Genomic DNA, 27,648 nt, shown 5'->3' with positions numbered 1-27,648 from the left:
GAAATTTAAGTATACAATGTCTATGGGGACCCCTTTGTCCATCTCCTCCTATATGTGGGTATTTTGCTGTATTTGGAGGGCTCACAATTTCTACCACAAATGAAGTAGATAGAGTGAGGTATGGACCTGGATCCCTTTGTGCACATTCCACTGTACTGACAACTAGGTAAGTCTAGCAACATGTGTTTACTGCTCTGCTATGTGCCCTGGTTCAAGTTTCCAAATTTATTTAATACTTGATATACAGTACCGTCAAAAATACCTAGACTGTTTACAATACTAACTAAAAAACAATAAGAGGGAGAAGACAAGGCAAAAAAATAACTTACGAAACAAGGGGGGCAGGGGGCACTCAAGTCCTGCCTCCAACACCCCACCCTGTTATTCGGACAAAGTTGGTGAAAAACATCCTAATTCTGCCTTTTTGAAAATCATGATTTAGATGTTTATGGCAGTTGGGCATTTCTTCTGGCCATCTTAAAATGTTATATGCTTTGAAAAATGAGCACTTTAGTGCACAGTTTAATTTGGGTTCTGTGTCCAATTGACTACCCTGTTATGGCCTGTTATGTATGAATTTAATACACAAAAGAAATGTGCTATTAGTACACCTATTTCTAGTAGTAATGATGGCATTAACTATTCCATAGAACCAGATGGAAAGAAGTGGTTTTGTAAAGCATTACATTTTTTTGTGTGCGTCGGGCTCTGCTGATGCAACTTCCTGTTTACTCGGGGCACAACATGGCAGAGGGAAGTCCTGGAGCAGGCCTGTAGCAATTACCACCAGCAAGGTAAAATTTATAGCACTGTGATGGTGGCTGAGGGTGGGAAAGGGAGCACAGAGATGGCAGATTTGAGGTGGTGTGGGGACTCCTGGTGCTGGACCTGCAGAGTAGAGGGCTAGAGGGAAGGGAAAGAGGTGCTGGTGCTGCAGAGGAAGAGCTGGGGGGAAAGGAGAGAGGTGCTGAACTTGCAGAATGGGGGGCTGGAGGGAATAGAGAGAAGTGCCATATTTGTGTGGGGGGGGGCTGAAGAGAAGGGAGAGAGGTGTCATATCTGTGGTTGGGGTCAGGCTGGAGGGAAGGGAGAGAGATGTTGTATTTTCTTTTAAAATATTACATATTAATTGCAATTACTACTGCACAATCTGATTAATCACTATTAAAAATTTTGAATCCTCCTGCAGCCTAGATAGATATGTCTAAATCTTTGAGCAGAGGAGCCCATCGCTGCAGGGTGAGACCATCTATAGCTGCAAAAGGAACTTCAATTTGACCCCCCCTAGGGCACGTGGTCTATTGTCTGGCAATGACTTAGGATGATGATCTTCCACACTGGCAATGAGATCGTCCAACCCCTTGCCAAAGAGCATTTGTTCTTTAAAAAGGAGCCAGCTTACACTTGTAAATTAGCTTTAGAAGCAGAATCTCCTGCCCATTGTCTGATCAAGAGCATTGTTCAGGCAGAGATAGAATAAGCAGCCACCTTACTCATGATCCTAAAAAAAATCATATAGGGCGTCTGCTACAAAATCCACCCCTGACAGTAACACCTGGGGGGTATGCCCTCTCCTTTGCATATAGATTTCAGCGCAGCATCTTATGGTAGGCGCATACCACAAAGGAAGTTCCAGCTGTTGCTTTCAGACCCAGAGCTAAAGCCTCAACCTGACTTTTGAAGATCAAATCCATGCTGTGATCCTTTAATATCACTCCTCCCTCACTAAGGAGTGAAGAATGCTTAGTTACTTGCACTACTAATGAATCCACCTTAGGTGGGGTAAAAAGCAGCTGGAAATCAGGAGCCATCGGGTAAAAGGTTGTCATAGCCTTTGAAATCCTCAGAGGGCCCTCTGGTGCCTCCTAGTACTCCATTTTAAAAAGGGTTCCAGAGGTGATCCGGGAAATTATAGACTGGCAAGTCCGACGTTGGTGCAGAGCAAAATGGTAGAGACCATTATAAAGAACAAATTGACAGAAGATATACATAAGAAGCGTCGGATAAACTGGCTCCTGTCTTTCTTCAGATACACTAGAACCGCATGCCAAGGCTGTTTCGAACAGTCCGTGGCAACAAGAATCATGATATCCAAGTGAGCCACTATTCTTCGAATGATCCTGTCTATCATGGACCAAAGAGTAAACACATACAGCAGCCCCATCTCAGGCCACTGTTGTACTAAGGCGTCCATGCCTGCGCTTCTGGATTTGTATCTTTGACTGAAAAACCTCTCAGCTTTCTTGTTGGTCACTGTTGTCATCAGATTGAATATTGGGCACCCCCACTGCCATACAATACTTTTGAATTCACTCTGGGACAGGGACCACTCCCTGGGGTCCAGGGTCTGCTGGTTCAGGTATTTGGCCTGAACATTCTGTACTCCCACTACATGAGCAGCTGAGATCACCTGTAAGTGAACTTCTGCCCATTGAAAAAGCAAATGGGCTTCTTGTCTCAGGGGAGCACTCTCAGTATTGCCCTTTCTGTTGACATAAGCCACCGCCATGGCATTGTCCGAAAAGACCCTGACCACTTGGCCCTCCAAAGTGTTTTACAGGTTCTGCAGCACTAGCCAAATGGCTATTAACTCCAGACGGGTGATTTACCATTTCTTCTGAGAGGATGACCATGTCCCCTGAACTGGATGTCTGTTGCAGTGAACTTCCCAGTCATCCAGGCTGGCATCCGTCGTCAGGATCACCCAAGAATCTGAGAGAATATGTTAACTGGTCTGAAGGATTTTTAAAGCACTGATCTTATCAAGTAACGATGGGATCCACTGTTTCAACTATTTTGAGAACAAAATGTGGATGATATTACGTGTTCATTTCTCTATGTCAATGGTCTCCAACTTTTTTCATGTAACATAGTAAATGACAGCAGATATTTCTTTGTTTCTACTGGGCCACAGACTTTAGAAGTCCACCCAGTACTGTCATTAGGTTCCAACTACTGGAGTTGCCATTGAAGCTCACTCCAGTATATCTAAACCATCTCCTTTATGGGTTTCAGAGCATGAATGTTTTCCACAGTGTGAATAAGAGTAAGCTTTAAGGGCCACCAAAAGATTTCAGCTTATACATATCACTGATTTGCTTGTTCAAACTGAATATTAAACATTACAAATGAATATTAATGATTAACATTTCCTATGCTGATCCAAGATGGCGATCTGAGACAGGACGCGCTGAGCTGCGTGTCCCAGGATTGTGCTTTTTCAATTTTTCTAACGGTAATTACTTACCGCGATGCCGAAGAGACGGGACCGGAGTGCCGCTTCTGCCTCGCGGCGTCCTGGAGCCCCGGGTCTCGGAAATATTCAAGAACTCTTGTCGCGCATGCAGGAGGTCGCAGTGACGTCGGATGGCGGCCCGCAGAGAACACAGCGAGGCGAAACCATCGTGGATGCTCCTGGGCCCGATACCACACTGAGCCCCGACGTTAGGGCACCGCCCCCGCAACCCCAGACGACCAGCTCTCCCAGGGGCGGGGAAACCCCGGATTCACTGGTTTTCTCCTCTCCAGAGGCAAGGAAAGATTCACTGGAGAGTTTGGAGGCTGGGGCCCACTTTTCCAGGGCCCCTATGGAGGTATCTGGGGGAATATCATCTCAACATGAGGGGGAAGGGCTGAAGACATCCCCCGAAGGACTTCAGAACGGTGAGCACTCTACATTTACACAAACCTCAATTGAATTGATTAAACCTGCAGAAGTGACTTTAGACTCTATCTGGGACTTATTGGCTGGTTTTGTTAAAAAAATTACTCCTACACTTCAACAAATTGAAGGGAAAATTAAGGAACATGATAAGGAATTGAAGGATTTAAGAAAAGAAATGAATACTTCTAACTCATCTGTTCTAAAAATGGAAAAAGAAATTGTATCATTGAAACAAATTCAAGAGGCCTTAATCAAAGACAATATTAACCTAAGGAAGAAGACTGAAATGGTTGAGAACAATTCACGCAGTAATAATTTAAGGTTAATTAACTTTCCAAGACTTGAGTTAGTAACACCTAGAGATATGCTTAAGAGATATCTAGTAGAGAACTTAGAGATACCCGAAGATTCATTACCACCATTTTCACGGGTTTATTATTTGCCTGATAAAGAACAAAATCAACAACCAAAAGAAAAATCTTCAGACCAAGAACCCTTAAATATATCACAGATTTTAGAAACATCTGAGAAGGATTTAGCATCACCAGCCACTATGATTATTACTTTAGCTTTGCCAATTGATAAAAATTGGTTGTTAAAACTTTTCTTTAAAAATAGACAAAAAAGCTTCCTTGGGTATAAAATACAAATGTTCCCAGATTTGGCACGGGAGACGCAAAGGCGCCGCCGTGAATTTCTTCTGTTGAAACCTGGGGTTTTATCTTTGGGGGCAACTTTTTATTTGAGACATCCGTGTAAATGTATTGTATATCACCGTACTCTTAAATATGTGTTTTTTGAACCATTACAATTGACAAATTTCGTGGCTATGTCTCGTCTGAATGTTAACAATCCTTGAGCCCTATATTTGGGATATTGTGACCCCATCTCAGTGCTATAGCTCTCAGTTTCTTAATATTATAACTTTCTTTTTTGATAATTTCGCCAATTTTCTTTAATTCTTGGATCTTAATTGTGGACTTGAGCATAAATAGTATATTTGTTTAATTTAGGAATTATATTACTATTGTATTTGATTTCTATTCTATTCTTGCTTTCTGTACAAGTGTTATACTTGAAATTTAAGTTGAAAACAATAAATAAATAATTTAAAAAAATAATAAAAATGAATATTAATATTGATTCTACAACACTTCAAGAATATATTTTAAAAAACTCACTTTATTTTGGATTGTCAACAGTAGAAAATTCCATAAATAAGGCATCTCAATAAAACATTTAAAAGGTTGTTTGTAGTACGAGGAAAGACTAAAAATTTTTTGGACTGGGTGAAGAAAGAATTGGATAGAGGGAGTCCACAATACTCTCCAGGAAACTTATTAACTTACATTGGAAATCTGGCACTTTTTCTAAAGTCTTTACAGCTCCTTCCTACATGAACAGCTATTGACTATTACAGCCTTTCTTTCCTTCTTAATTCAGCCATTACATGCTCACCTATACTTGTAATAGTAAATGACGGCAGATTAAGAACTGCCCATTAGTTATTCTCTTTGATATGTCTGGGCCATAGACTAACGTCCACCTGGTATTGTCCAAGGTTCCAACTGCTGAAGCTGCCATCTAAGCTCACTTCAGCCTATCCAACCATCCTGTTGTTTGCAGGATACTTACTTGTAATAACAAATATCATTCCCAACACGAAGCCACCATGGTCTGCCTTGTAACGCTTCCTGAACTGAATACATTAAGGGCTGCATACCTTTAAGAAAAAATAAATACTCTTTTAAAATATAAAACAAACAGAATGACCATCACTAGATGGTGCTTTTGAAAATATAGATTGCATTTCTGGCTGGTTGAAATAAACCAAAAATTACAGTGTACCTCAGTCCACAAGTCAGAGCAGTCACTAGCTCAGCAAAGGTAGGGTGAAGGAAGGAGATAAGATGTAGGGTAGAACTAAGCAGCAGGTAGTTTATCTGAAGCTCCCCTCCCATTCTGACAACATCAGAACAACTTTTGGAAAGTAAGGCAAAATAAATATTCTGCTCGACAATGACATGGCAAGCCTTGCATGGAAATTCCACACTTGAATTCCACACTTGTACCTATAGATTTTATACACGTTAATGTTTTTAGAATGCAGCTATTTACATATAGGATGCCCAGTTTCAGAAGCCACCTAAATGGCTTTTGAGAATTGCACACTGGCATCCTATAGAGCACAGGTGTCAAAGTCGGTCCTCGAGGGCCGGAATCCAGTCGGGTTTTCAGGATTTCCCCAATGAATATGCATGAGATCTATGTGCATGCACTGCTTTCAATGCATATTCATTGGGGAAATCCTGAAAACCCGACTGGATTACGGCCCTCGAGGAGGGACTTTGACACCCCTGCTATAGAGAATCATGCCTAAGACCGCCTAATAACCCGATTCTCTAACCGACGTTCATATCACAGGCGCCAGTTAGAGAATCGGATTGACGCTCGGCAGGAGGGATGCCCTGTCCCTTCTGCAGGAACACCCCCCTACTCCCTGTAGATTGCCGGCAGGAAGCATACCTAGTTCCTCCTACTGGAACACCCCCACTACCCTGTACATTGCCGGCAGGAGGGATGCCCAGTCCCTCCTGCCGAAATCCTTCCCCCCACCCCTCCCCCATACATCACCGGCAGGAGGGATACCCAGCCCCTCCTGCTAGAACCCCACCACCCCGAACATAGCGGGCATCCCCCGACCACCCCCTTGAAACCCCCCTCCATTTTCCTACATTGTACATGTCTACCGTGGGACTAGGGAGGCATGTACGACAGTTAAGTCAACTTCTGGGCCAAGGTATGCCCACACCTAGCCTTAGGCGAGCTTGCACTCCTCCCTAGGCTTACGGAGGCACCTCCAATGTTGGCAGTCTGCCTTGGGAGGTTCTTTTTTAGAAAACATGCATTCCAATTGGCTGGTTAGGCAGCAGTTGGCCGCCTACAATCGGGATGCCGTTTATAAAATTTGGCCCTAAAGAATGACGGGATAGTTTCCTGCAGGTATTCGCTGGGATAGGGACAAATTCTGTCCCTGTAACATTCTCTTCACATCTCACAATGCTCTGAAGCAAACATAAGTGCCAGTTACCTGCTTGTTTGGACCTAGGGTCTCTACCAATGACTGAGGAGACAACTGTGCTTACTCTGTGTGCTGTAACATCAGCTAAAAAAACTGAAATTAAATGAATAAAAAGTTTTCACACATGTATGTTGCAAAATCAGCCTTTGCTAGTGTTTACATATGTAATGCCTCAGATTTGTTACTGAGTATTATTGGATTTGTCAAGTACACGCCTCACTTTTATCCATGAATACTTTTTCACAATAAACTGATTGTCAAGATCATCCAGTTTTGTTTTGTTCCTGGATGCCTCAAGTGATACCACTTTTTTTCCCCACAATGTGAAGTGTTTTGATTGATACTCCTACTATGTGTGCCAAGAAATATATGTCAACATTCTTACAACCTATTTTATAAAAGGCTTCATATTCAGCGGAGGATTTTGTAAAATATTTGGGGGAATTGTGAACGTTCCAACCTGGACATTCCAATTCCTACCTGCTTGTCCTATGCAAAATTACATTACAGTACATTGATGTCTTCTACCCCGCCAATACCTTTCAGTTCTAGGTGGTTTACAACAAGAAATTAGCCTGGGCATTCCCAGGGAGATTACAAGATTGATAGCTATAGTATGCGTCGGGATCTGGGAATGGTCGATATGGTTTGGTTAGATCATTTGACAAATTTCTTGAATAGTTTGGTTTTCAGTTCTTTCCTGAATGCTGTGTAGTTGGGCGTCATGGTCAGCAGATTTGAGAGGTGGTGATCTATTTTTGCTGCTCTGGTGGCTAGTAGACCATCACATATTTTTTTGCTTTGTATGCCTTTGATTGGGGGGGTGGGTAAAGTGTGCATGAGTTCTCCTTGGTCTGGATGTGTTTTTCCTGATTAGGCAGTTGTTCAGATAGCTTGGTCCATTTCCATTTAGGGCTTTGAATAGGGTGCGCAATAGAATTTGTGTTGTGTGCGTGCTTGTACTGGGAGCCAGTGTGAGTCTTGGAAAGCTGAGGTAATGTGGTTGTATTTTTTCAGTGAGTATATTAGTCTTAGGGCTGTATTTAGGACTGTTTGCAATTGTTTTAGCATGTTGGCGGGGCATGAAAGGTAAAGTATGTTACATTAATCTAGGAGGTCCTAGGTTAGTGCTTGTACTATGAGTTTGAATTGTTCGTTGTTGAAGTATTTTCAGACTTGTCTTAAGTTGCACATGGTTGCGAATGCCTTCTGAACTGTTTTGCTGATTTGAAGTTGCATGGTGCAGCCTTTGTCTATCATTATTCCCAGCAGTTTCAGGTTGGGTTGTAAGGGATATATGATTGAGTTCATTTCTAGGTCTGTTATGGTTGGGGTTTTGTTTCTTTCGAGAAGTAAGAATTTGGTTTTGTCTTGGTTCAGTCTTAATTTGTGGTCTCTCATCCATTTTGACACTGTTTCTAGTGCAATGTATAGTTTGTTTGTTGTGTTAGGAGTGGTTTGGTCGAAAGGCAGGAGGATGGTGATATCATCTGCGTAGCTGTATGACATTATACCTTGTTTATCTAAGCATGTGCCCAAGTGTGGCTATGTAAAGGTTGAAGAGTGCTGGTGAGAGTGGGGAGCCTTGGGGGACTCCGCAAGGATTCAAATTTATAACATTTTAACTTTTTTAATGACTCTACTTCTTAATTTCATTCAATTATGTGATATCTTTAAAAAATATAAAGATGATGATATCGTCACCTTTTAAAAAAAAAAGTCTTGAGATAAATTGATGATATCACCTTTAAAAAAAAAGTCTTGAGATAAATTTGAAACCCTCCCCCCCAAAAAAAACCCAAAACAAAACCCATAACTACAGCTTCCATTCCATACAACTTGGAAATTGGCATTTATTATCTAAGTGGCAGGCAGAGTTAAACATCTCCTCTTTGATAACTTTCAATCTTTATAACCATCACATAAAAAAGAGAGAACTGTACACTGCTTGACATGGTCATAGAAAGTTCATGTGCAAGGGATTGCTAAAAGCATATCTACTATTCAAATGAACTCCCATCAACTTAAAACAAACCTTATTTTTATTTAATCTACACAGACATTTCCAGTAGGATAGGATTACAAGTCAGCTTATTTTAACAATACTGAAATTAGTGGTCTTTTTTTCCAGGATTTTGCAGACTTTTCTTGCTAATAGCTGAGCAAAGGAAGGTGAATGGCATCTTTATCCATTTGAAGATGTGGAAAAAGAGGCTAACAACAAACTCATATATTAGGTGACACTTTTCTACTGAAATAAAGTTAACATTTCTTGATAAGCTTTTAAGAGCTATCTTACCCTGTATCAGGTCATCACTGAATGAATGGTCAAGATTTGTTCTAATGGCGGTATGCAAAGAGAGAAAGGTGATGCGGTACAGTGTCAGTAAAATAGGATTATGCCTGATGTAACACAGGTGAGGAAGCCTGGGCCCATTGTTATTGAAATGTCTTATGCTATTGGATAATTCTGACTTTCCCTTTTGCTATCATCATCACCACTTTATTACTGTACTGAAAGGTCTAATTTGTCCTTCAACAATTTTACAGTTCTCCTAATACATGCCACCCCTCAGATTCAAAATAGACTACTCTACAGAAAGACTTGCACTTTTTCAATTTCACAGAAATGTAATACGATCTGTGAATTACTCTTACATTCATATTTCATCAGCCTTAAGCTGTTAAACTTTTCACATGATAAAGAGCCTGTAGCCCCCAAATGCTGACCAAGAAATGTCTTTAGTACAATAAAAATGTATGGCCTTAAATATAATTGGGGCAATTTTATAACTTGGAGCCAAGTAGTAGGCATCGGGGAGTGCTTGATGCCAATTCAGTAACAGCAATTAGGCATGCCTAAACTTTTATAGAAAAACTAGCATAAAACTACATTGGCACACTCACTTACAATAGGACAATAGATGGCTAAGTTGGCACCATGCGATGCATACAACTGATAGTATTCTATAAGCTGCATGCACATGGCCCAGCTAAGCTCCACCCCCTTGGAGTTACATGCTAAGTGACTTTGGTATGTTCTTTATAAAATACTGCCCAGAATGTTGAATCTGGCCAAACATTGGAAGTAACACACTGTGCTATCTCTGGTACCATGGATTACGAAGCTCTGGTTTCTTTGCAATATGGAACATATAATAGCTTTTCGGAAATAAACTGGGAAGGTATCTGGGCCCCATTTTTAGCAGCCTATGTTTCTTGGGGACGGAGATTTACTGGTAGATTTGCTTTTCATGACACTATTTTCTTTTTGTGGTACTGTACTCCACTACTATATACAGTGAGCTCTAGGGTCTGGGATTGAGAGGGAAAGGATGGGGCTACTTGGAAGTCAAACTTCAAAATGCTTCTTTGATTCTATTTGTTTCTCTGGTGCGAGGGAAGGGGGGATGTTTTGTGTAACTTTTAATACTGTTACATCGTTCCTTTTTCTTGTTGTGCTTGGATTTCAAGAAAGGCTACTAAAAATAAAAGAAAAACAAAAAAACTTAATAGTGCCTAGAAAGTATGTGCATAAATGCCAATTATTGGTACTTTTGAAGCACTAAAGTCCAAATTCTTGATTGTGCGCCAATCAATGCCAATCAGGGACTTCCTTAGACTCCTCCCTAAGGAAGTCCCTGATTGGCTAAGGTGCCCCAGGCCCCTCCAAAGGGAGGAGCCTGAGGCGCCTCAGCCAATCAGGGCCTTAGGCCTCTCCTCGTGCATCAGATGATGCGCCATGGCGGGGCCTAAGGCTGCTATTGGGCAGCGGCGGCCCCGGGGAGCAGGAGCAGGAAGACTTTACTCCTGCTCTCGAAGATCGTCGTAGGAGCAGGAGGGTCAGGGCACCCCTCCTGCTCACGAAGATGGATTTTCTTTTGCGGGGAAAGGAGCAGGAGGGTCCAGGCACCCCTCCTGCTCCCGAAGATGATGGCAATCCTTGGCAGGAGGAGGGTCTGGGCACCCCTCCTGCTCCCAACTATTGCAAAGGTACAGGGCCCGACCGCCTGGGCCTACCAGGGGTGGGCCCGAGGGTGGGAGGACTAGGAGCAGGAGGGCCGAGTACCTCTCCTACTCCCAACTTTTTCATGCTGGGGGTGGGTGGGCCGTGCAGGGAGAGCCGTGCAGGGAGGGGGGCGAGGGTTGGTGTGTCGGGCCGATGCCCAATCTCTCTTCCCTTCTCGCCTGACTCTCCTACTCTCTGCCGCCGTTCCCCGCAGTGTAGGCCCGCTTTAAAACCACAGGCTTGCACTGCAGGGAATGGTGGCAGAGAGCAGGAAAGTCAGGAGCAAGCAAGAGAGATCAGGGCAGGCAGGAGAGCTCGGAGCCTGGAGGTATGACGGGCAGATCTCTCTTGCCTGCTCCTGGACTCTCCTGCTCTCTGCTGCCGTTCTCCACAGTGCAAGCCCGCTTTAAAACCATGGACTTGCACGGTAGGGAACGGCGGCAGAGAGCAGGAGAGTCTGGGAGTAGGCAAGAGAGATCTGGGCTGGGCTGAGCCCTGACAGCAGTGACAGGAAGCTGCTTCTTCTGTCACTACTGTCAGGGTGTGTGCATGAACGGGGATCGCTCTGGCCGTGGGTAGGGGGCATGCTAATGATCGTCCCCATTTGCATGCAGGCCTTTACTGAATCAGTTGGCTGGCATGCAATAGAAAATGGATCGTGCACGGTTTGGAGGTTTAGTGAATCCTGCCCTTTGTCCCTTGCAAAGAAACTCAAAGGATGGGGCAGAAATGAAATACCTTAAAGGGGCTTTATGAAAGTCCTAATTCAAGGTTGATAAAGGGCCCCTTTTCCAAAGCTGCGGTAGTAGTTCCCCTGCGGCAAATGCACCGAAGTCCATTCAATTCCTATGTGCTTCAGTGCATTTGCCATGGGATAATCACTCCTGTAGCTTTGTAAAAGGGGCCCAAAGTTTGATGCTTTGCTTTTGTTTAACCTCAAGTTTCTTTATTTGTGACCTTCAGAAACAATCCATTCTTTCAGCCACACACTGACCTGGGGTAAAGATAGGGAAGCTGAAATTAAGCGACTCTGCAGTACAGTCTACAGTCGAAATGGAAATGGAAATAACACGACAATTGCAGACATTCATCCTATTGATCACTAGAAGTTAGCTCATGAAGCAAGCATAAGAAAAATTAATAATTTTTAGTTATCACTTGTCAGAGCCTGGGGACTCGCACTGAGCATCTGCCAATCATTTTTTGGTCTCTTTAGCCCATGCCACTTCATCTGTGTTGGCTCACATTCAGGTTGTTTTCACTCATGGGAGGATGAGTTTGTAAACCTCCTTAAAGTTCTAAATAAAGCGTCTACAGTTCTTGTACTTTCTCCTTCTTTGTAACTTTCAACTATGATTAATAAAGTGACTTACAAAAACATTTTCCACATTTTGATGTCTACTGAAAATATACATCAAAACTATGTAAAGTAAGAGTGTCACTGATCTACTCAACAAACTCAATGTGAAAGAATTACAAAAATACTCAAAAAGTAATTAAGAACAAGAAAACATCTTGATTGTATACGCCATAATCCCTTCCTCCTCGAATCAAAAAGTGGTGCAACATTAACAGCCATGAATCATCAAGGATACATGACCACTGTTTAATAAATTTGCAAAGCACAGTAATGCAGTTTTTGGCCATCTGTCTTGGTAAAATACCTTGAGTTCTTTCAGATTGGCTAGGTATCTGTGGTCTATAGGCTTCCAAGGTTTTGCCATAGATCTTCTATTGGATTCATATATCTGGGCTTTGACTGGGCCACTTGAGGACATATACTTCCTTACTATTTTATTTATTTATATATTTATTCAACTGCCCATCTACTAGTGTAAGCAGATAAACACAAAAAATATAATACGTAAAATAAAATTCTCACACACAAAGCAATCCTCTTTCAAAGCTGCAGCAAAAAGTAACCTCAGCACACCTTTATGTAGGTCTTTCTCCCGCATTAAGGCCACCATTATTTGTGGATGTAAAATGGCTGCTTTTTGAATTCAAAATTAATGGTCTCGTAGTAATGTTGCCATTTGCAGGTGGGCCCTTACTGGCACCAGTTCTGTAGGCAGTAAGGGCTTACGTGTTAACCACATGTTAATCAGTTATCGCATGGCAATATGGCTGCACTAACAGATTAACAAAGACATGCCCACTCTCCAACCCTCCCTCCCCCCAGCACATCCTCTCAGTCAAACAAATTAAATTTGTTTTTTAGTGATTGGGTAATGCATGTGTATTGAGATTTTACCATGTGATACTTCAGCATGCTCTGTGGTAAGCTCTTACAAAATATGTAAACCATTTTGATTGTAAGAACAGAAAGGTAGAATATCAAGTCTCATTCACTTTTCTTTTAAGCTACATTAAATACCTATTAGTGCTTAGCACTGCTTGATAAAAGGACCACAAAATATAATAGGCATTACTTAAGATTCCTAAAACAGCAAAACAATAAATCTTTTAAAGAGAAACGGAAGTACCGCAAAACCTGAGCAAATAAGAGTCTTAAGCCTTTCTCCAAGAGATGGTCCTTTTGACTGAGTCACTGTTGCTTTTTGCTTAGGGATCAAGATGAAGGTTTAAGGCAGACTGGATCAGATTTTCCTCCAGGATCTGTAACAACCAACTTTTCCTCAATATTCACATGCCTCTGTTTCCCCTCCCCCTCCCACATTGTAACCCATCAGAATGCTGCCATCACCCTTTACTGTAAAGATAATGTTAGTAACATGGTATGCAGTTTGTATTTTATGTCACATATATCACTTAGCTTTGAGACCAAAAAGTTTCACTTTAAGTGACATCAGACAACAAAACCTTCTCCCACATGAATGCATACAAACATACATAGCCTTCCCCCCACTTTGCAACATACAGCAGCTTCCTTCTTGCCACTCTTCCATAACGGCCATGCCTATTAGTGCTGCCCGATTCACGATTCGAATCGATTCACTGATTCATTTTGGGTGAATCGATTCAAATTGATTCAAAAACAAACAAACAAAAAAAATCAGCTTTCTGATTCATTGTATGACCCTCCCCCCCCTCGCCTCCTAAAGCAGGATCGGCAGCGCTGTCTCTTGCTGGCCGGCCGCTGCCGCTCCTCCTTTAGAGGGCAAAGGAGGAAGGTCAGTCGTTAAGTGCTGCAGTGTCCAGCTTCCCCCGGCCTCCCACGCCTCCTTTTACCTGATTCCAGCAGGGAGCAGCCTGCAGAGATGATCGCCGGTATTTTAGCGATCATTGCAGGTTGCCATAGGCCTCAGGAGCTGTCTTTCCCCTGCCGTGATCCTACCTCTGACATCAGAGGAGGGGCGTGACCGCGGCAGAGGGAAGACAGCTCCCGAGGCCTAGGCAACCTGCAATGATCGCTAAAGTACTGGCGATCAAGCACCTGCTGGACTCCTTCCCCGAGGACCACGTCAAGCTGTCAGTCATCCCTCCTCGAAGGTTTGTGCGGCCGATGCTTCTGCTGCATGCTTGCCAAATTCAAGAAGTTTTGGGGAGGGGGATAGGAATATTTGCAACCTTTGTGTTTGTTTGTTTTTGTGCTTTAATTTCATTCCTACTTAAAATAAATGCTGCAAAATACCCTTGCTCTATATAATGCCCCTAGTTATTCTAATGCAGCAGCTATTGGGGGGAGGAGATGTTGATTAATGGAAAGAAGTAAAATGGTAATACCTTGAACTTTATTCTTTTTTTTCAACTATATACTTTTATTCAATTTTTCAAATAACATGTCAGTTTAAATGGGTTTGTTATTGATTCGCTTTGTGGATAGCTGTCATTAGCAATGCTCTATATTGTGCAGTGCATTGTGAGCCAGCAGACACACTCCCCCCACCCTATGGTGGCAGTGGGAGCTTGATAAGAGAGGGAGGGGTGCGGGGAAATGGGTGCCAGCCTGGCACCAGCCACCCCATAGTAGGCTGCTCCCTGCTGGAATCAGGTAAATGGAGACATGGGAGGTCAGGGAGGAACACACAGGGGGGAAGTGCAGTCCTTCGGGGGGAGGTGCAATACTTCAGGGGGGTTACAGGCCTTTGGGGTGGGACAGACCTTCAGGGGAGGGGGCCCTGGTGTAGAAGTAGACGGAGGGAGGGAGGAAGGGGGGGTTCAAAGAGATGTGCATATGCCAGACTTTGGGAGGAAGAAATAATGGGTCTAAAAACAGAGGAGAGGGAGAGAGTTGGTGGACAATGGGATTTAGGGATGAAAAGAACAAAAAGGGAGAGATGGTGGACCCTGGGGTGGTGGGGAAGGAGGGAGAGATGCTAGATGAAAGTTGAGAAAAGGTAGATCTGTGGATGAAGACGAAAAAAAGGAAAGATGCCAAACCTCCAGGGGAGGGAAAGGAAACGGAAGGGGAGGACAGAAATAGAAGATTGATGGTTAGCATGGAGAAAGAGGAAAGAAGAAGTCCATGGCAAGCAAATTATCAGAAGACAACCAGAGCCTGGGACCAACAAGATTTGAATAATGACTAGACAACAAAAGGTAAAAAAATAATTTTATTTTCTGTTTTGTGATTACAATATGTCAGATTTGAAACGTGTATCCTGCCAGAGCTGGTGTTAGACCGCGAACGTGAGTTAGGATTTAACAGAGAGAGGAAAAGTATTTTTTGTTTGTTTATGTTGTTTACACCACAACGCCAGTGTGGTTAGGAGAAGGCAAAGGGGGGAGAAAAGACTATAAAAGGGGGTGAACAGGCTATAAAATAAACCCACCAGGATGTTAAAAAAAAACAAACAAAAAAAAAAAACCCCAATTGGGCAGGAAAATCGAATCGAAAAATCAATAGGCTGAATCGAATCAAATTTTTTTTCATGAATCGGGCAGCACTAATGCCTATGAGGTAATCTATATTAAACAATCAGCTTCTTCTCAGTTTCAATCAGAGAGCTCTGTAATTATTAACTATTAAAGTAATATTAGGCCTTACAGTGCTTTTCTTCAGCAGCTTCCTCCATCCACCGTAGTGACCCTGGAAGGATGGCCTAATCAAGTAAGTGTATTGCTGGTGCCAAACTGTTTTCACATGACCGGTCTAATAACGCCCTCATTCAATATTCAAAGACACTGAAATTCATATAGCCTTCCTCAATCTGTACTTCAAAATAGTTTAAAACCAGAGTTCTTATGGCAGCTCAGTCTATGACATGTTTAGATTTATTTCAAATTCACTTCATGCAGCAGTGCGATTCCTAATCCAAGAGCATTAAAATCAACTCAGACTTGTTTATGGGCCCTAAGTCAAGTCAATTTTTGGATCTGGAGCTAATTTAGGTTTGCTATGACAGAGAATGAAAACTTAGGCAAGGCTTCATTTTTTAATGTTTCTATCATTGTTCATTTAAGTGCAAAGAATGTTGTAAAGATCAGTGAAATTCCTCCTTCTATACATTCTGAGTTGAATATTATAGACAGCAAAGGATGAAAATATATACACGACTGAATATTTATGCAAGGCACTGAAGCTTCAGCAACTGCAAATATTTTCCCTGCATCCTAATTTTCCCCAGATTCCTCTTTTACTTTCATAATCTGAGGGGCATTGACACTGGCTGTTTAATCTGTATATTGATATTTTTGTTAATTAGATGCAAAAGAGTCATTACCACCAACAGTAAACTACACATGTTAATGTGAGAATAAAGGAATAGATATACCACCTCTTCTTATACTTAAGTTTTCAACATTAATGCATCTGCAGGCTAGTTTATATGCATTAATAGTTTATGATGGTCATTGGTTACAAGAATCTCTACCCAACCCCTGGTACTAGAGGAACAAACTTCATGCTTTAATGTTATGGGAGTTTATCTCAGCATGGTACTCTAAGAAATTGAGCAAATATTTTCTCTCTTTATGGTCTCCATATTTGTTCACTCTTTGCCCCACGTTACAAAGACAAATCTTGAACAAGTTGCAGAAGCCAGAGCCTCTTCTGTTGCCTGCACTTGACCCCTGAGGGACTGAGGGGTGGGGGGCTAGGGGGTTTATTTAGGGCACAGGTATCAAAGTCAGTCCTCAAGGGCCACAATCCAGCCGGATTTTCAGGATTTCACCAATGAATTTGCATGAGATTTATTAGTATACAATGAAAGCAATGCATGCAAATAGATCTCATGCTTATTCATTAGAGAAATCCTGAAAACCCAACTGGATTGCGTCCCTCGAGGACTGACTTTGACACCCCTGATTTAGGGGTATTATCTTGTGAGCCTGAATCCAGGTCATAAGAACAAAGACCTGAGTTCTACCTTTGTCTTTTTCATTGTTTACTGGCTTATTTGCCTTAGCTATTTTACTTGTAAACAAAAATTTTTGGTTGTCACTATTTTCTGATTTGTATGTTTCTATTGCCTTGAATAAACTGTTTATTTAAAAAAAAAACCAAAAAAAACCCACAGCTTATGATGGATAACAAAAGTGGGCATGATGGAGACAAAAAGTGATGGAATTCAAAAAAAAGCATGAGCTCAAGACATTTCCTTAATGGCAAGAGGATGGAAACCAAGTATTGGGTGCCTCAGCTAAGAACGGTGAAACCACCCTTTGTGTTTCTTAGCATACCAGATGGGCCATTTTAGTCTTTATCTGCCATATAACTATATTAAAGCACATTAACAGTTGTGCTACTGTTGACATGTTTTTGTACAATGGCCCCTAAGCTTGCTTAGGATTTGTTCCAGAACACCCATGCTTCTTTCTGGATAAGAACACACTGGAATTTGATCATGGTACATGACCTGGGGCCCATAAGCTACAGCGAATCAAATTATCCTTTTCAGATATAATTAAGAAGCATCCCTACTAACCTCTTAACCTAATCTATCAGGAGGCAGTCATTGCTATAGTAGCAAGAGCAATGTAATTTGCTGTGCTACATGGTATACTGTGACAAATCGTATTAAATTTAATACTGTTGACTTTTGGGAGTGGAAGTAATGAGACCAATTCAGTCATTACTATGATCCATTCCACCCCGCCCCCAATGTCATCTCAAACTATGGGCTCCTTTTACTAAGCTGCGCTAGTGGTTTTAGCATGCGCTGCAATGCCACGCACGCTAGATGCTAACGCCTCCATTGAGCTAGCGTTAGTTTTTGGCGCGTAGCGCATGCTAAAAAACGCTAGTGCACCTTAGTAAAAGGAGCCCTATGATTCTGATAAGGAATTTCATTACCTGCTTTATTCCTCCAAAGAATTCAAAGAAGGTTTCAGAAAATTCTTACTCATTTTACAAATAAAATCAATAAAATACTGTCAACACCAATAAAATAATTAAATTACTGAACACACAGTACCAGTTTCCATTCTGGAAAATAGTGTGTTTATGAAAACTGATTTCAGTGTAAGAAAACTGATTTCTAGGTATATCCCTGAAAACATAAATTATGCCATGTAACCATTAACACATCGCACCAGATTTACAGCTAATGTGTGCTAGTATTCTAGAAGTATTACTGAAAAGCAGCACCTACAGCACTGTTCCTAGAACTTAATGCAAAGCTTCTGCGGGACTCTTCAAGTCTCACATTCGCTCCTGAACAGCTGGACCAGGTGCAGGTCTATTGGCACCTACAAAGTTATTACACCTACAAAGTTATTACACCACCTTTCATCTTTTCTTTTTCTTTTTTTTTTTTTAAAAAGGTAATATTTTTGACAACCTGTTTTGCTATGTAGGACATCCAACTCATGCCAATTCCATTTTAGGCATGGTCCTCTCATTATGTTGAATGGAGTAACTTAATACTAAACCACTAGCATTCACATCTAACTGATGCTTTTGGTCTAATTAGTAAAAAAAAGTCATTGTGGACAACGAAGTCAAAATCTTTCCAAATCCCTTTTCTACTTGAGAAAAATAAGAGATGGTCTTTACCATAATTAAACTGACTGTTGGATTTTTCACAGTTAATGATGTTAAAGCGGTAATACATTCCTGTCCTCATTCCACTGAGTTCGAAGTAGAACCATTGGTGATAATGGTTGCTGTTTACATCAGAGTTGAGAATAAGATCATATTCATTTCTGCGAACAAAAGAGAAATACACCTAATGGATGTGACTGCAGTTTATTACAAAGGTAGAATGGGAAAACACAGGAAGATGCCTTACTTTCGAATCTGAATAACTTTACGCAGATTTCCAGATTCAAATTTGGAGTTAAACTTCAAAACTTCGCTGTCCTCTGGCATCAGGAAACTTAAAAACAGAAATAAAAAAGTATACATACCTAATTATAAATCACTGTATATGGATCCAATCGAATTTATGTGCATTTAAATGGACTAAAAAAAAAACAACCATACTACTTTATCCAATAGAATTTGCCATTAATTTTTAGGAAAAGAAAAACATCTCCAAATTGCTACAAAATTTGCTAATTTATCATCCCTTCCTTTCCACTGAATTATCCTCATTAATTTTACCATATAACTATTGTTCTACCACCATCTAGGACAGGGGTGTCCAATCCGACCCTTGCCAGATTGAGTTTTCATGATTTCCCAAATTTATATGCATGGAAGCAGTGCATGCAAATAGATCTCATTGGGGAAATTCTGAAAATCTGACTGGATTGCGGCCCTCGAGGACCGATGTTGGACAACACTGATTTAGGACTTTCATATAGGCAGAATATAAATATTTTAACCAAATGAATCTGTTCCAGTATGCCGGGACTATCTTGCACAGACTATCTACTGTTAGAACTCAATTTATCGAAGGCGTGTGCCCCTGAAGGCAGGAGTAGGAAGATCCTCCTTTGAAGATTTTAAAGTGCCAAAATGCATGCCTACTTCTCCAGTCCTTTCCCACTAGTGTTGAGCTTGAGTGACATTAGCCCACCGGAACTACCCTTAGAAGCAGACAGGAGTGGCATAGTGGTGATTCTGCTTTACAGTGATATGAATACTAATCATAGACAAACTTCTGCACTTTTAAAAAATGGGTCCAAAAACATGCTACTAAATGGTTCTCAGGATAGCAGGCCACAGACATTATGAATGTGTCGCTAAGGGTAGAGCTACCAAAGAAGTGAGACTGGCAAAAAGCCCAGAGCCAAACAGTAGTAGAGGCTGCCTGATGTTGGGCTAAGTGCCCTCCTGCCAGCCTGGTTCCCAATTCACCACTCCTGTAGTTAAGCATCTCTTTCTACTTTCCATCCTCCTCCTACCCCAAAGGCTTTGGTATCTCTCCCTGGCCCCCTTCCCCTCCCCACTTCCAATAGATTGCCCATTAACAGAAGCAATAAAGACAGGCCTCCTCCAGCTGAGTCTGGACACCTTCTCTCTGCCACATCCCACAAAAAGGGGGCCACTTCACATATGGAGTGAGTCTCAGTTGAAAGGAAGCTCCTGAATGAGAGGGCGTAGAATGAAGTTAAGAGGTGAAAGGTTCAGAAGCAATCTAAGGAAATACTTTTTTTAACAGAAAAGATGGTAGAAACGTGGAATAGTCTCCCAGTAGAGGTGGAGATGAAGACTGTGTCTGAATTCAAGAAAGCATGGGATAGGCATGTGGGATCTCTTAGGGAGAGAAGGAAATAGTGGATGTTGCAAATGGGAAGAATGGATGGGTCATTTGACCTTTATTTGCCATCATATTTCTACCTAGGGTCAGCCAGAACAGCCTGTCTTTATTGCTACTGCTACCAGTGGCCCAACATAAATTTGGATGGCTGGAGAGGGAGATGGGGAGCATGGAGAGATACCAGAATCAAGTAAAGAGAGGAAAGAGAAGGCAAATGGAGCAGAGAGAAGTAGAATGAGAGACAGAAAGGTTGGACCCAACTAGGAAGGAGAAATGAGAGGGAAGGATTCCAGAATTGGAGGGGGGGGGGGGGGAGAGAATGAGTGGAGAGAGAGAGAGTGAGAAAGTGATGCTGGATCTATGGGGAAAGGAAAGGGAGAAGAGATGTTGGACTAGGGGTGCAGGTAGAGAGAAATCTGAAACCAGGAAGAGACACTGGTCCATATATGAAGGCAGGAAAGATGCTGTGCTTCAGGGCTGGGCAGAGAAGAAAGAGGATGATATACTAACCTGGACACAGAAAAAGAAAAACTGGGTATGACGGGAACATAGGGGGATATACACAGAAAAGAGAAACTGGGTATGGAGGGAACATAGGGGAAAAAAACACAGGAGAAGGGATAAAGACACATAAGGGGAGAAGATGGACAGAGCACAATAGGGCAGATGCTGAATGTAGTGGCAAGTAGGGACCCAAAGAGAAGATGCTGGAAAGGACACAGAAGGAAGATGGGTGCTGGGGACATGGAAAAAAAAATTTCAAATGGTCAAGAGACCCTGAAAAGAGAGGATAAAAGAAAAGAAGAAGAAACACTGGGACCACGTCAAATAGAAAAATAAAATGCTCAGACCACAAAAGTAGAAAAAGTATTTTATTCTGAATGTTTCAATTAAGATATAGCATCTTTAGGAAATATTTGCTATCTTGTGTTTTAGTTTCTCTAGTTTTGCTGTATATGTAGAAAGTGGGCTTCTTTAGGTTTCCAGTTCCAGTATTACTGATTTGTGGTGTCATGACTGTGTGTGATCATATGATCGAGTTGAGCGGTCATTACCCATCACTTTCCACTCTCCAGGCATCTTCCGGTCTTCCTGCTCGCCTCCAGGTACTGTTAAAACAAACACAACAGAACATACTTCATTCACATTCTGTTAAACTCATTGCCAAGCCCCTCCTGGTTCCTCCTGGTCATCATTGGGCCTTCCATGGACTCCATAGTTCTTCCAACTGCTTCCAGGTCCCCTCCCAACCCTTTATTGGCTCTCAGGATCTTCCGGCAGCTTCCAGTGCAATTTGCCGATAGCCACTGGCCCCGCTGGTCCGTTTGCCAGTCACTTGCCAGCCACCTTTGGTCAATGTTCTCCCAAGTCTATCAGGCTGCTTCCTAGGGAGTCTTCTGCCAGCTCTCAATGTCATTACCAGTCTCTTTGCCGGTTGCCACCAATCCTGCTAGTCCCTCTGCCGGTCATTTGCCAGACCCCCCTCAACCTTGGACCTTGACTCTTCTGGCTCTCCTTGTGGGGCCACCAGTGGTCCTTATGCTCCCCAGCCTCTTGAGTCCCCACAGGTCCTGGACCAAGTCTGAGACCCTCCCTGAACTCCAGGCTCTACCGAGACCTCTGGCTACTCCTTTTTTTAGGTCCTTCCCAGTCAGTCTCTTTCTCTGAGGGCTCTTCCTCTGGACCCCTTCCACTCCTTCAGCCGCTCTCTGTGAGGATGGAACTGCCAGTCACTTCTCTGGCCCCCTGCCGGTTTTCCAGTCTGGGATACCCTCCTGATTACCCCAAGCTTTACCAGGTGGGCCAGTCTATTAGGCTTACCAAGGGTTAGGTCAGAGGCCAGCATTACTCCCCCTTGTGGGTTGCCTGGCTCCTGAAGAAGTTTCTGCCTTTCTTAGCTCTTTGCTCTGGAAGCATCCTTTTCAGTACCTTACTTCACTTAGGGTGAGTGAACAGCTCCCAGATGCCTTTGCAGGATCTTTATGCAAATGAGCCCCTTCTTTTTGCTGCTTGGACTCCCTCTGCTGGGCAGTGACAGGAACTCCACCCTGTCATACCGTAGTATGGTAGGCTATTATGTACAGATCTGTAGTAGTCCCATTTATTCTATTTTTTTCACTAAATGGTGTATTGATATTTTATGGCCCAGTGTAATATTTACAGTATAGTGCTGTGTTTTCACAGAAAAATTTGCTCCTCTTTGAATCCTGGGAGTTGATCCTGCTCTGCTTCTCCAGTGCAGCATTGCATTCAGGCTTCTCAGAGTTCCTGTTTCTAATTTCTGGTCGAATATTTGAACTTGAAGATTTGTCTGTATTCTCCAGGAGTGATAAACGTGAGGTATTCTAAAGTGGTATTCTACCACTGGTTGGTTTCTCTGTAGGGATGTGAGAATTTTGAGTGGGCCTGAGCCTAAACTGGGTGGACTCATACCAAAGAACATAAGTTAAATCAAGATACTGCAAAAGTACGCGTGCCTGTCATAATTTTCCCTTCTTTCCTACTTTTTTTTTTTAAATAAGCAAAAGCTCTCTCAAAAAGGAAGGTTTTTTTTAGAAATACTCAAAATTAGAGTATGAGGAGTCTAAAAGTAAATTTAATGGTAATGAATTCCATAACAATGGAGAAATTGCAAAAAAAAATTCTGTATTTCTAGTTCTTTCCCATTTTGTTTTTGATGGGTGAGGAATGACTAATCTATTGTCCGTTAATGAACGAAGAGTCCAAGCTGGTAAGTAGGTAACAATTAAAGTTGCCAAATATTCTAGGACACCCGTGTATAATGTCTTATAAGTCAGAGTAAGAATTTTAAACATTATATTACATTTCTAGACCGCAAAACCTCTTGGATCGATGCGGTTCACAAAAAGTAAAAATACTGGACAAATCCCAGCAATCTACAGATTAGACATTAACCTTCTTTAATTCTCTAGAAATCTTGTGAATATCATCGATTTTAGTAATTTTCTGAATGAATGCAAAAACAGGACTTTATGAATAAAGAACATAGTGCCCCTATCCCAGCTTGCCGCTTGATAAGCAAGTAATCACTGTAAGAACTTTTTATGAGTAAAGCCTTGAACTGAAGGAAAGGTAATAAGTAGTGGGCAATTTGCTTTGAACAAGATGAATAGTTTTGATAGGTATTCAGGCACCTGACCATATAAGACTTTATAACAAAGTTTCCCCAATTTGTACAGCATAGGGCTTTGAATGGGAGCCAATGGAGCTCTTTAAAGTAGGATGTAGTATGATCCGATTTCTTCAAATCGAAGATCAAACGTACTGCTACATTCTGTATTCTTCGCAATCTAAGCACTTTTGTACAATGTCCGGCAAGGTGGACTGAGTTACAGAAGACCAAAGTTCTGAGAATTAAAGATTGAACAAGAGTTCTGAACGCCATAGGTTCAAAATATGTTTTAATAGTACGCAGTTTCCACAAAATGAAAAAACATTTTTTAACCAGACCAGAGCCAAAGTAAATGTTTTCATAGACAAGTTTCTGTCTAAATATACTTCCAAGATTTTGATGTAATGTAATTTTAAATTGCATGCGATAATAGACTGGTAGCCAATGTAGTTGTTTTAAGAAAGGCATTACATGATCGAATTTACTTGCATTATTTAAGATTCTGACTGCTGTATTTTGTAATGTTTGAAGACATTTTAATTGAAATTTAGGTAAACCTGCATAAATCACATTACAATAGTCCAGTTTCGAATTTATAAAGGCATAAAAAAGTTTAAGTAATGAATCTTTATCTATGAGGCTTCGTACTGCTCTAAAGGCTCCTTTTACAAAGGCGCGTTAAGGCCTTAACGCGCAGAATAGTGCGCACTAAAATGCTACGAGCGCAAGCCGCTACCACCTCCTCTTGAGCAGGCAGTAGTTTTTCGGCTAGCGCGCTATAGCACGCGCTAATCCAGTGCGTGCGCTAAAAACGCTAGCACACATTCATAAAAGGAGCCCTAAGTCTCCAAAGCGCTTAATAAATTATAATTCTCAGAAAGTGAAATGAATCCACAGCTTGAATATGTTTATTAAAAAAAATAGGGGTCAAAGAAGGAATAGAATTCATACCTGTTACCCAGACAATAGTTTTGTCTGGATTCAAAACCATGTGATGCTCTTCTAATTAAAGAGATATCTTTGATAAGCAAGTCTGCAATGAGAGAAGATCTGGAGAGTTTGGTGAAGTATAATAGACTAATAATATATCATCAGCATATGAATAGAATCTTATGTTACAAGATTGTATGAAAAGTGCCAATGGACTAAGGAAATACTTTTTTACAGAAAAGGTGGTAGATGCATGGAACTGTCTCGCGGAAGAGGCGGTGGAGACAGAGACTGTGTCTGAATTCAAAAGAGTCTGGGATAGGCACGTGGGATCTCTCGGAGAGAGAAAGAGATAATGGTTACTGCGGATGGGCAGACTAGATGGGACATTTGGCCTTTATCTGCCGTCATGTTTCTAGGTTTAATGGCGATAGTACAGATCCTTGTGGAATCTCACATTTAAGCGTATGGTAAATTGATACATTGCTGGACTGTTCCACATAAAAAGAGCGATTTGACCAAAATGATTTAAACCAGTCTAGTACTGTGCTTGTTATACCCAGAGATTGGAGTTGTTTTAAAAGCAATGAATGGTTAATTAAATCAAATGCAGAGGATAGATCTAATGACAAAAGTAATGCTATTTGCCCAGAGTCAAGATGACTGTCACTATTGTTTCATTACTAAAGCATGATTGTCTACTCTAGAGTGAAGGACATTAATGGACTCAATATGAGTCTGTAATTGATCAAACACCACTTTTTCTAAAAATTTTGCCACAAAAATGAAGATTAGAAACTGGACAATAGCTATTAAGAATAGAAGGATTAGCATTTGGCTTTTTTAGACATGGTCTGACTACGGCCTCTTTCAATTTTTTCAGCACAATTTCAAATTTTAGGCTTTGAGATATAATCGAATGGATAAGTGTCTGTAAGCCTAAATTTGGTAATTTTAACCAAGGGGAAGGAATGAGGTCTAAAGGACAAGTAGTGACATGAATGTTACTTAAGATCTTCTTTATTATTTCTTCCACTGGAATATTAAATGATGACCATGACAATCCTAAAGTCCGAGATAGTAAAGCTGCAGAATCATATATCAAATCTATAGGAGAATGAAATGACGATTATAGTTTTTCAGTTTTCTCTATAAAATAATTTGCAAATTCTTCTGAATTTGGTACATCCGATTCAATTTTGTTGTTTGACTGTTGTCAAATAATATTCTTTTTTTTTTTTTCAGAACAAAGTTGATTTTGACAGAAATGACGTATAGATTTGCATTTAAATAGTAAATCTGGTGTTTTATATTTCCAGCAGATATGTTCCGCTTTACGTACTTGTCTTTTATATAACAAAAGACACCAATGAAACCATGGATGATAATGAGATTGTGATATCCTGTCTTGTCTGCCCAAATTAGATTGTAAGCTCTTCTGAGCAGGGACTGTATTAAATGTACAGCGCTGCTTATGCCTTTTCAGCGCTATAGAAATTATAAACAGTAGTAGTAAATAAAAAAAAACTTAAGAAATAAAAGCTCAACTAAGGAGCTACAATAATTTTTGAACTACCATGGTAATCTACTACTATTATTTAGCATTTCTATAGCGCTGAAAGGCGTATGCAGCGCTGTTCATTTAATAGTCAATCAACAGTCCCTGCTCAGAAGAGCTTACAATACAATTTGGACAAACAGGGCTTCACAGGGTTGGGGAGTTTCTGGTAGAAGGGATGATACAATGGGTATAGGTATCCGACAGTGAGTGGGAGTTGAGAGTTGAAAGCAGTTTTAAAGAAGTGAGTTTGGATTTGGATACTGCTAGACAGCGAGCATGACATATTGACTCTGGCAGCCTGTTCCAGGCATACAGCATGGCAAGAAAGAAGGGATGGAGTCTGGACTTGGTGGTGGAGGTAAAGGGAACAAGCTTTCTCCGTACGTGCCAAACAGGTCCCTTCGATCCCAGTATGAAATATGCCTCAAAACGTCCCCTGGCTGTGCCCTTGAACTGCAAACCACCAAACGACTTTTCTACTCCCACTTCATACTGAGCCTCTGGAATCAACTGCCTCCGCAGATTAGATCCCTCGAAGGGCTCCTCAACTTTAGGAAAGCATACCTGTTCACTTAACTCCCCCGCCCACAACCAATAGATTATAAAGAAATGTATATTGATTCACAACCTTTGATATGTGTCGAGTTAGGATAAAAATTTGTATTGAAAAAATCTTGCTCTATACCTATGACTAATTTAACCTAAAAACTGAATATTATGGATACTAGTAATAGATACCTAGTATGTGGAAAGTTAGGATAAAAATTAATACCTGAAAAAACTTGTTCTGTAACTATGGCAAATTGTAAAATGTTAACTGTATATTGTGTATGTTGACCTGTAACCCATACTGGGCTCTTTGGGGAGGACAGGATAAAAAAATGAATTAAATAAAAAAGATGGACTTGCCCTATGAATAGAGTTCATAGGGGGGGGCATAGAGGGAGAGAGATTCAGGGGCTACAGAGTGAATACACTAGTAAGTCAGTAAGAGGAGTTTGAACTGTATTTGGAAGCGAATCAGGAGCCAATTAAGTGATTTCAGGAGGGGTAATGCGAGTATGGTGGCTCTCATGGAAGATGAGCCGTGCAACAGCAATTTGAACAGACTGAAGGAGTGAGAGACGGATGAGCGGGAGACCATAGAGAAGTACATTGCAGTAGTCTATATGAGAGGTGATAAGAGTGCGGCTAAGGGCTATGGTAGTGAGCTTGGAGAGGAGAGGTCAGATTTTGGTAATACTACAGAGGTGGAAGCGACGGGTTTTAGCGGTTTGTTGGATCTGAATGGAAAAGAAGAGAGAGGAGTCAAAGATCACCCCAAGGTTGTGAGCTGACGAGACAGGAAGGAGGAGTGTTATCCACAGAAACAGAGAACTGGTGGGAGGAGTAGGTGAGTTTAGGTGGAAAGATAAGGAGTTCGGTTTTAGCCGGTGATGAGACATCCAAGTGACAATGTCAGACAGGCAGGCTGAGATACGGGCCTGGATTCCTATATAGTCAAACCTTGGTTTACGAGTGCACCAGTTTGCGAGTGTTTTGCAAGATGAGCAAAACATTCTCACAAATCGTGACTCGTAAACCGAGCATTGACTTGATTTGCGAGTCCCCCCGCCTGCTAACCGGCATCGCCCCCTGCCCGCAAACGCTACCCCCCCACAAACCGGCATCGCTCCCCCTCGTGAATGCCCACCCTCTCCCCCGCGTGAACTGGCATC

At 41.6% G+C, this 27,648-nt stretch overlaps 1 protein-coding gene across 4 annotated transcripts in view; it reads right to left on the bottom strand.

Moving 5' to 3' along the window:
- Window positions 1-27,648, bottom strand: part of AGTPBP1 (ATP/GTP binding protein 1) — a 325,031-nt gene that overhangs the window by 88,260 nt on the left and 209,123 nt on the right. For all 4 annotated transcript variants that reach the window (XM_033927773.1, XM_033927782.1, XM_033927801.1 and 1 more), the window contains 3 exons: window positions 18,891-18,977; window positions 18,656-18,804; window positions 5,300-5,387 (listed from right to left, as the gene is read on the bottom strand). In XM_033927773.1, the coding sequence (XP_033783664.1) occupies window positions 5,300-5,387; window positions 18,656-18,804; window positions 18,891-18,977 (324 nt within the window). The remainder of the gene's footprint in view (window positions 1-5,299; window positions 5,388-18,655; window positions 18,805-18,890; window positions 18,978-27,648) is intronic.

The sequence above is a fragment of the Geotrypetes seraphini genome, chromosome 1, assembly GCF_902459505.1.
Source record: "Geotrypetes seraphini chromosome 1, aGeoSer1.1, whole genome shotgun sequence".
In the NCBI taxonomy this organism is placed as follows: domain Eukaryota; kingdom Metazoa; phylum Chordata; class Amphibia; order Gymnophiona; family Dermophiidae; genus Geotrypetes; species Geotrypetes seraphini.
Note: the sequence above shows the minus strand (reverse complement) of the source record. Positions and strands in the feature narration are given on the sequence as shown.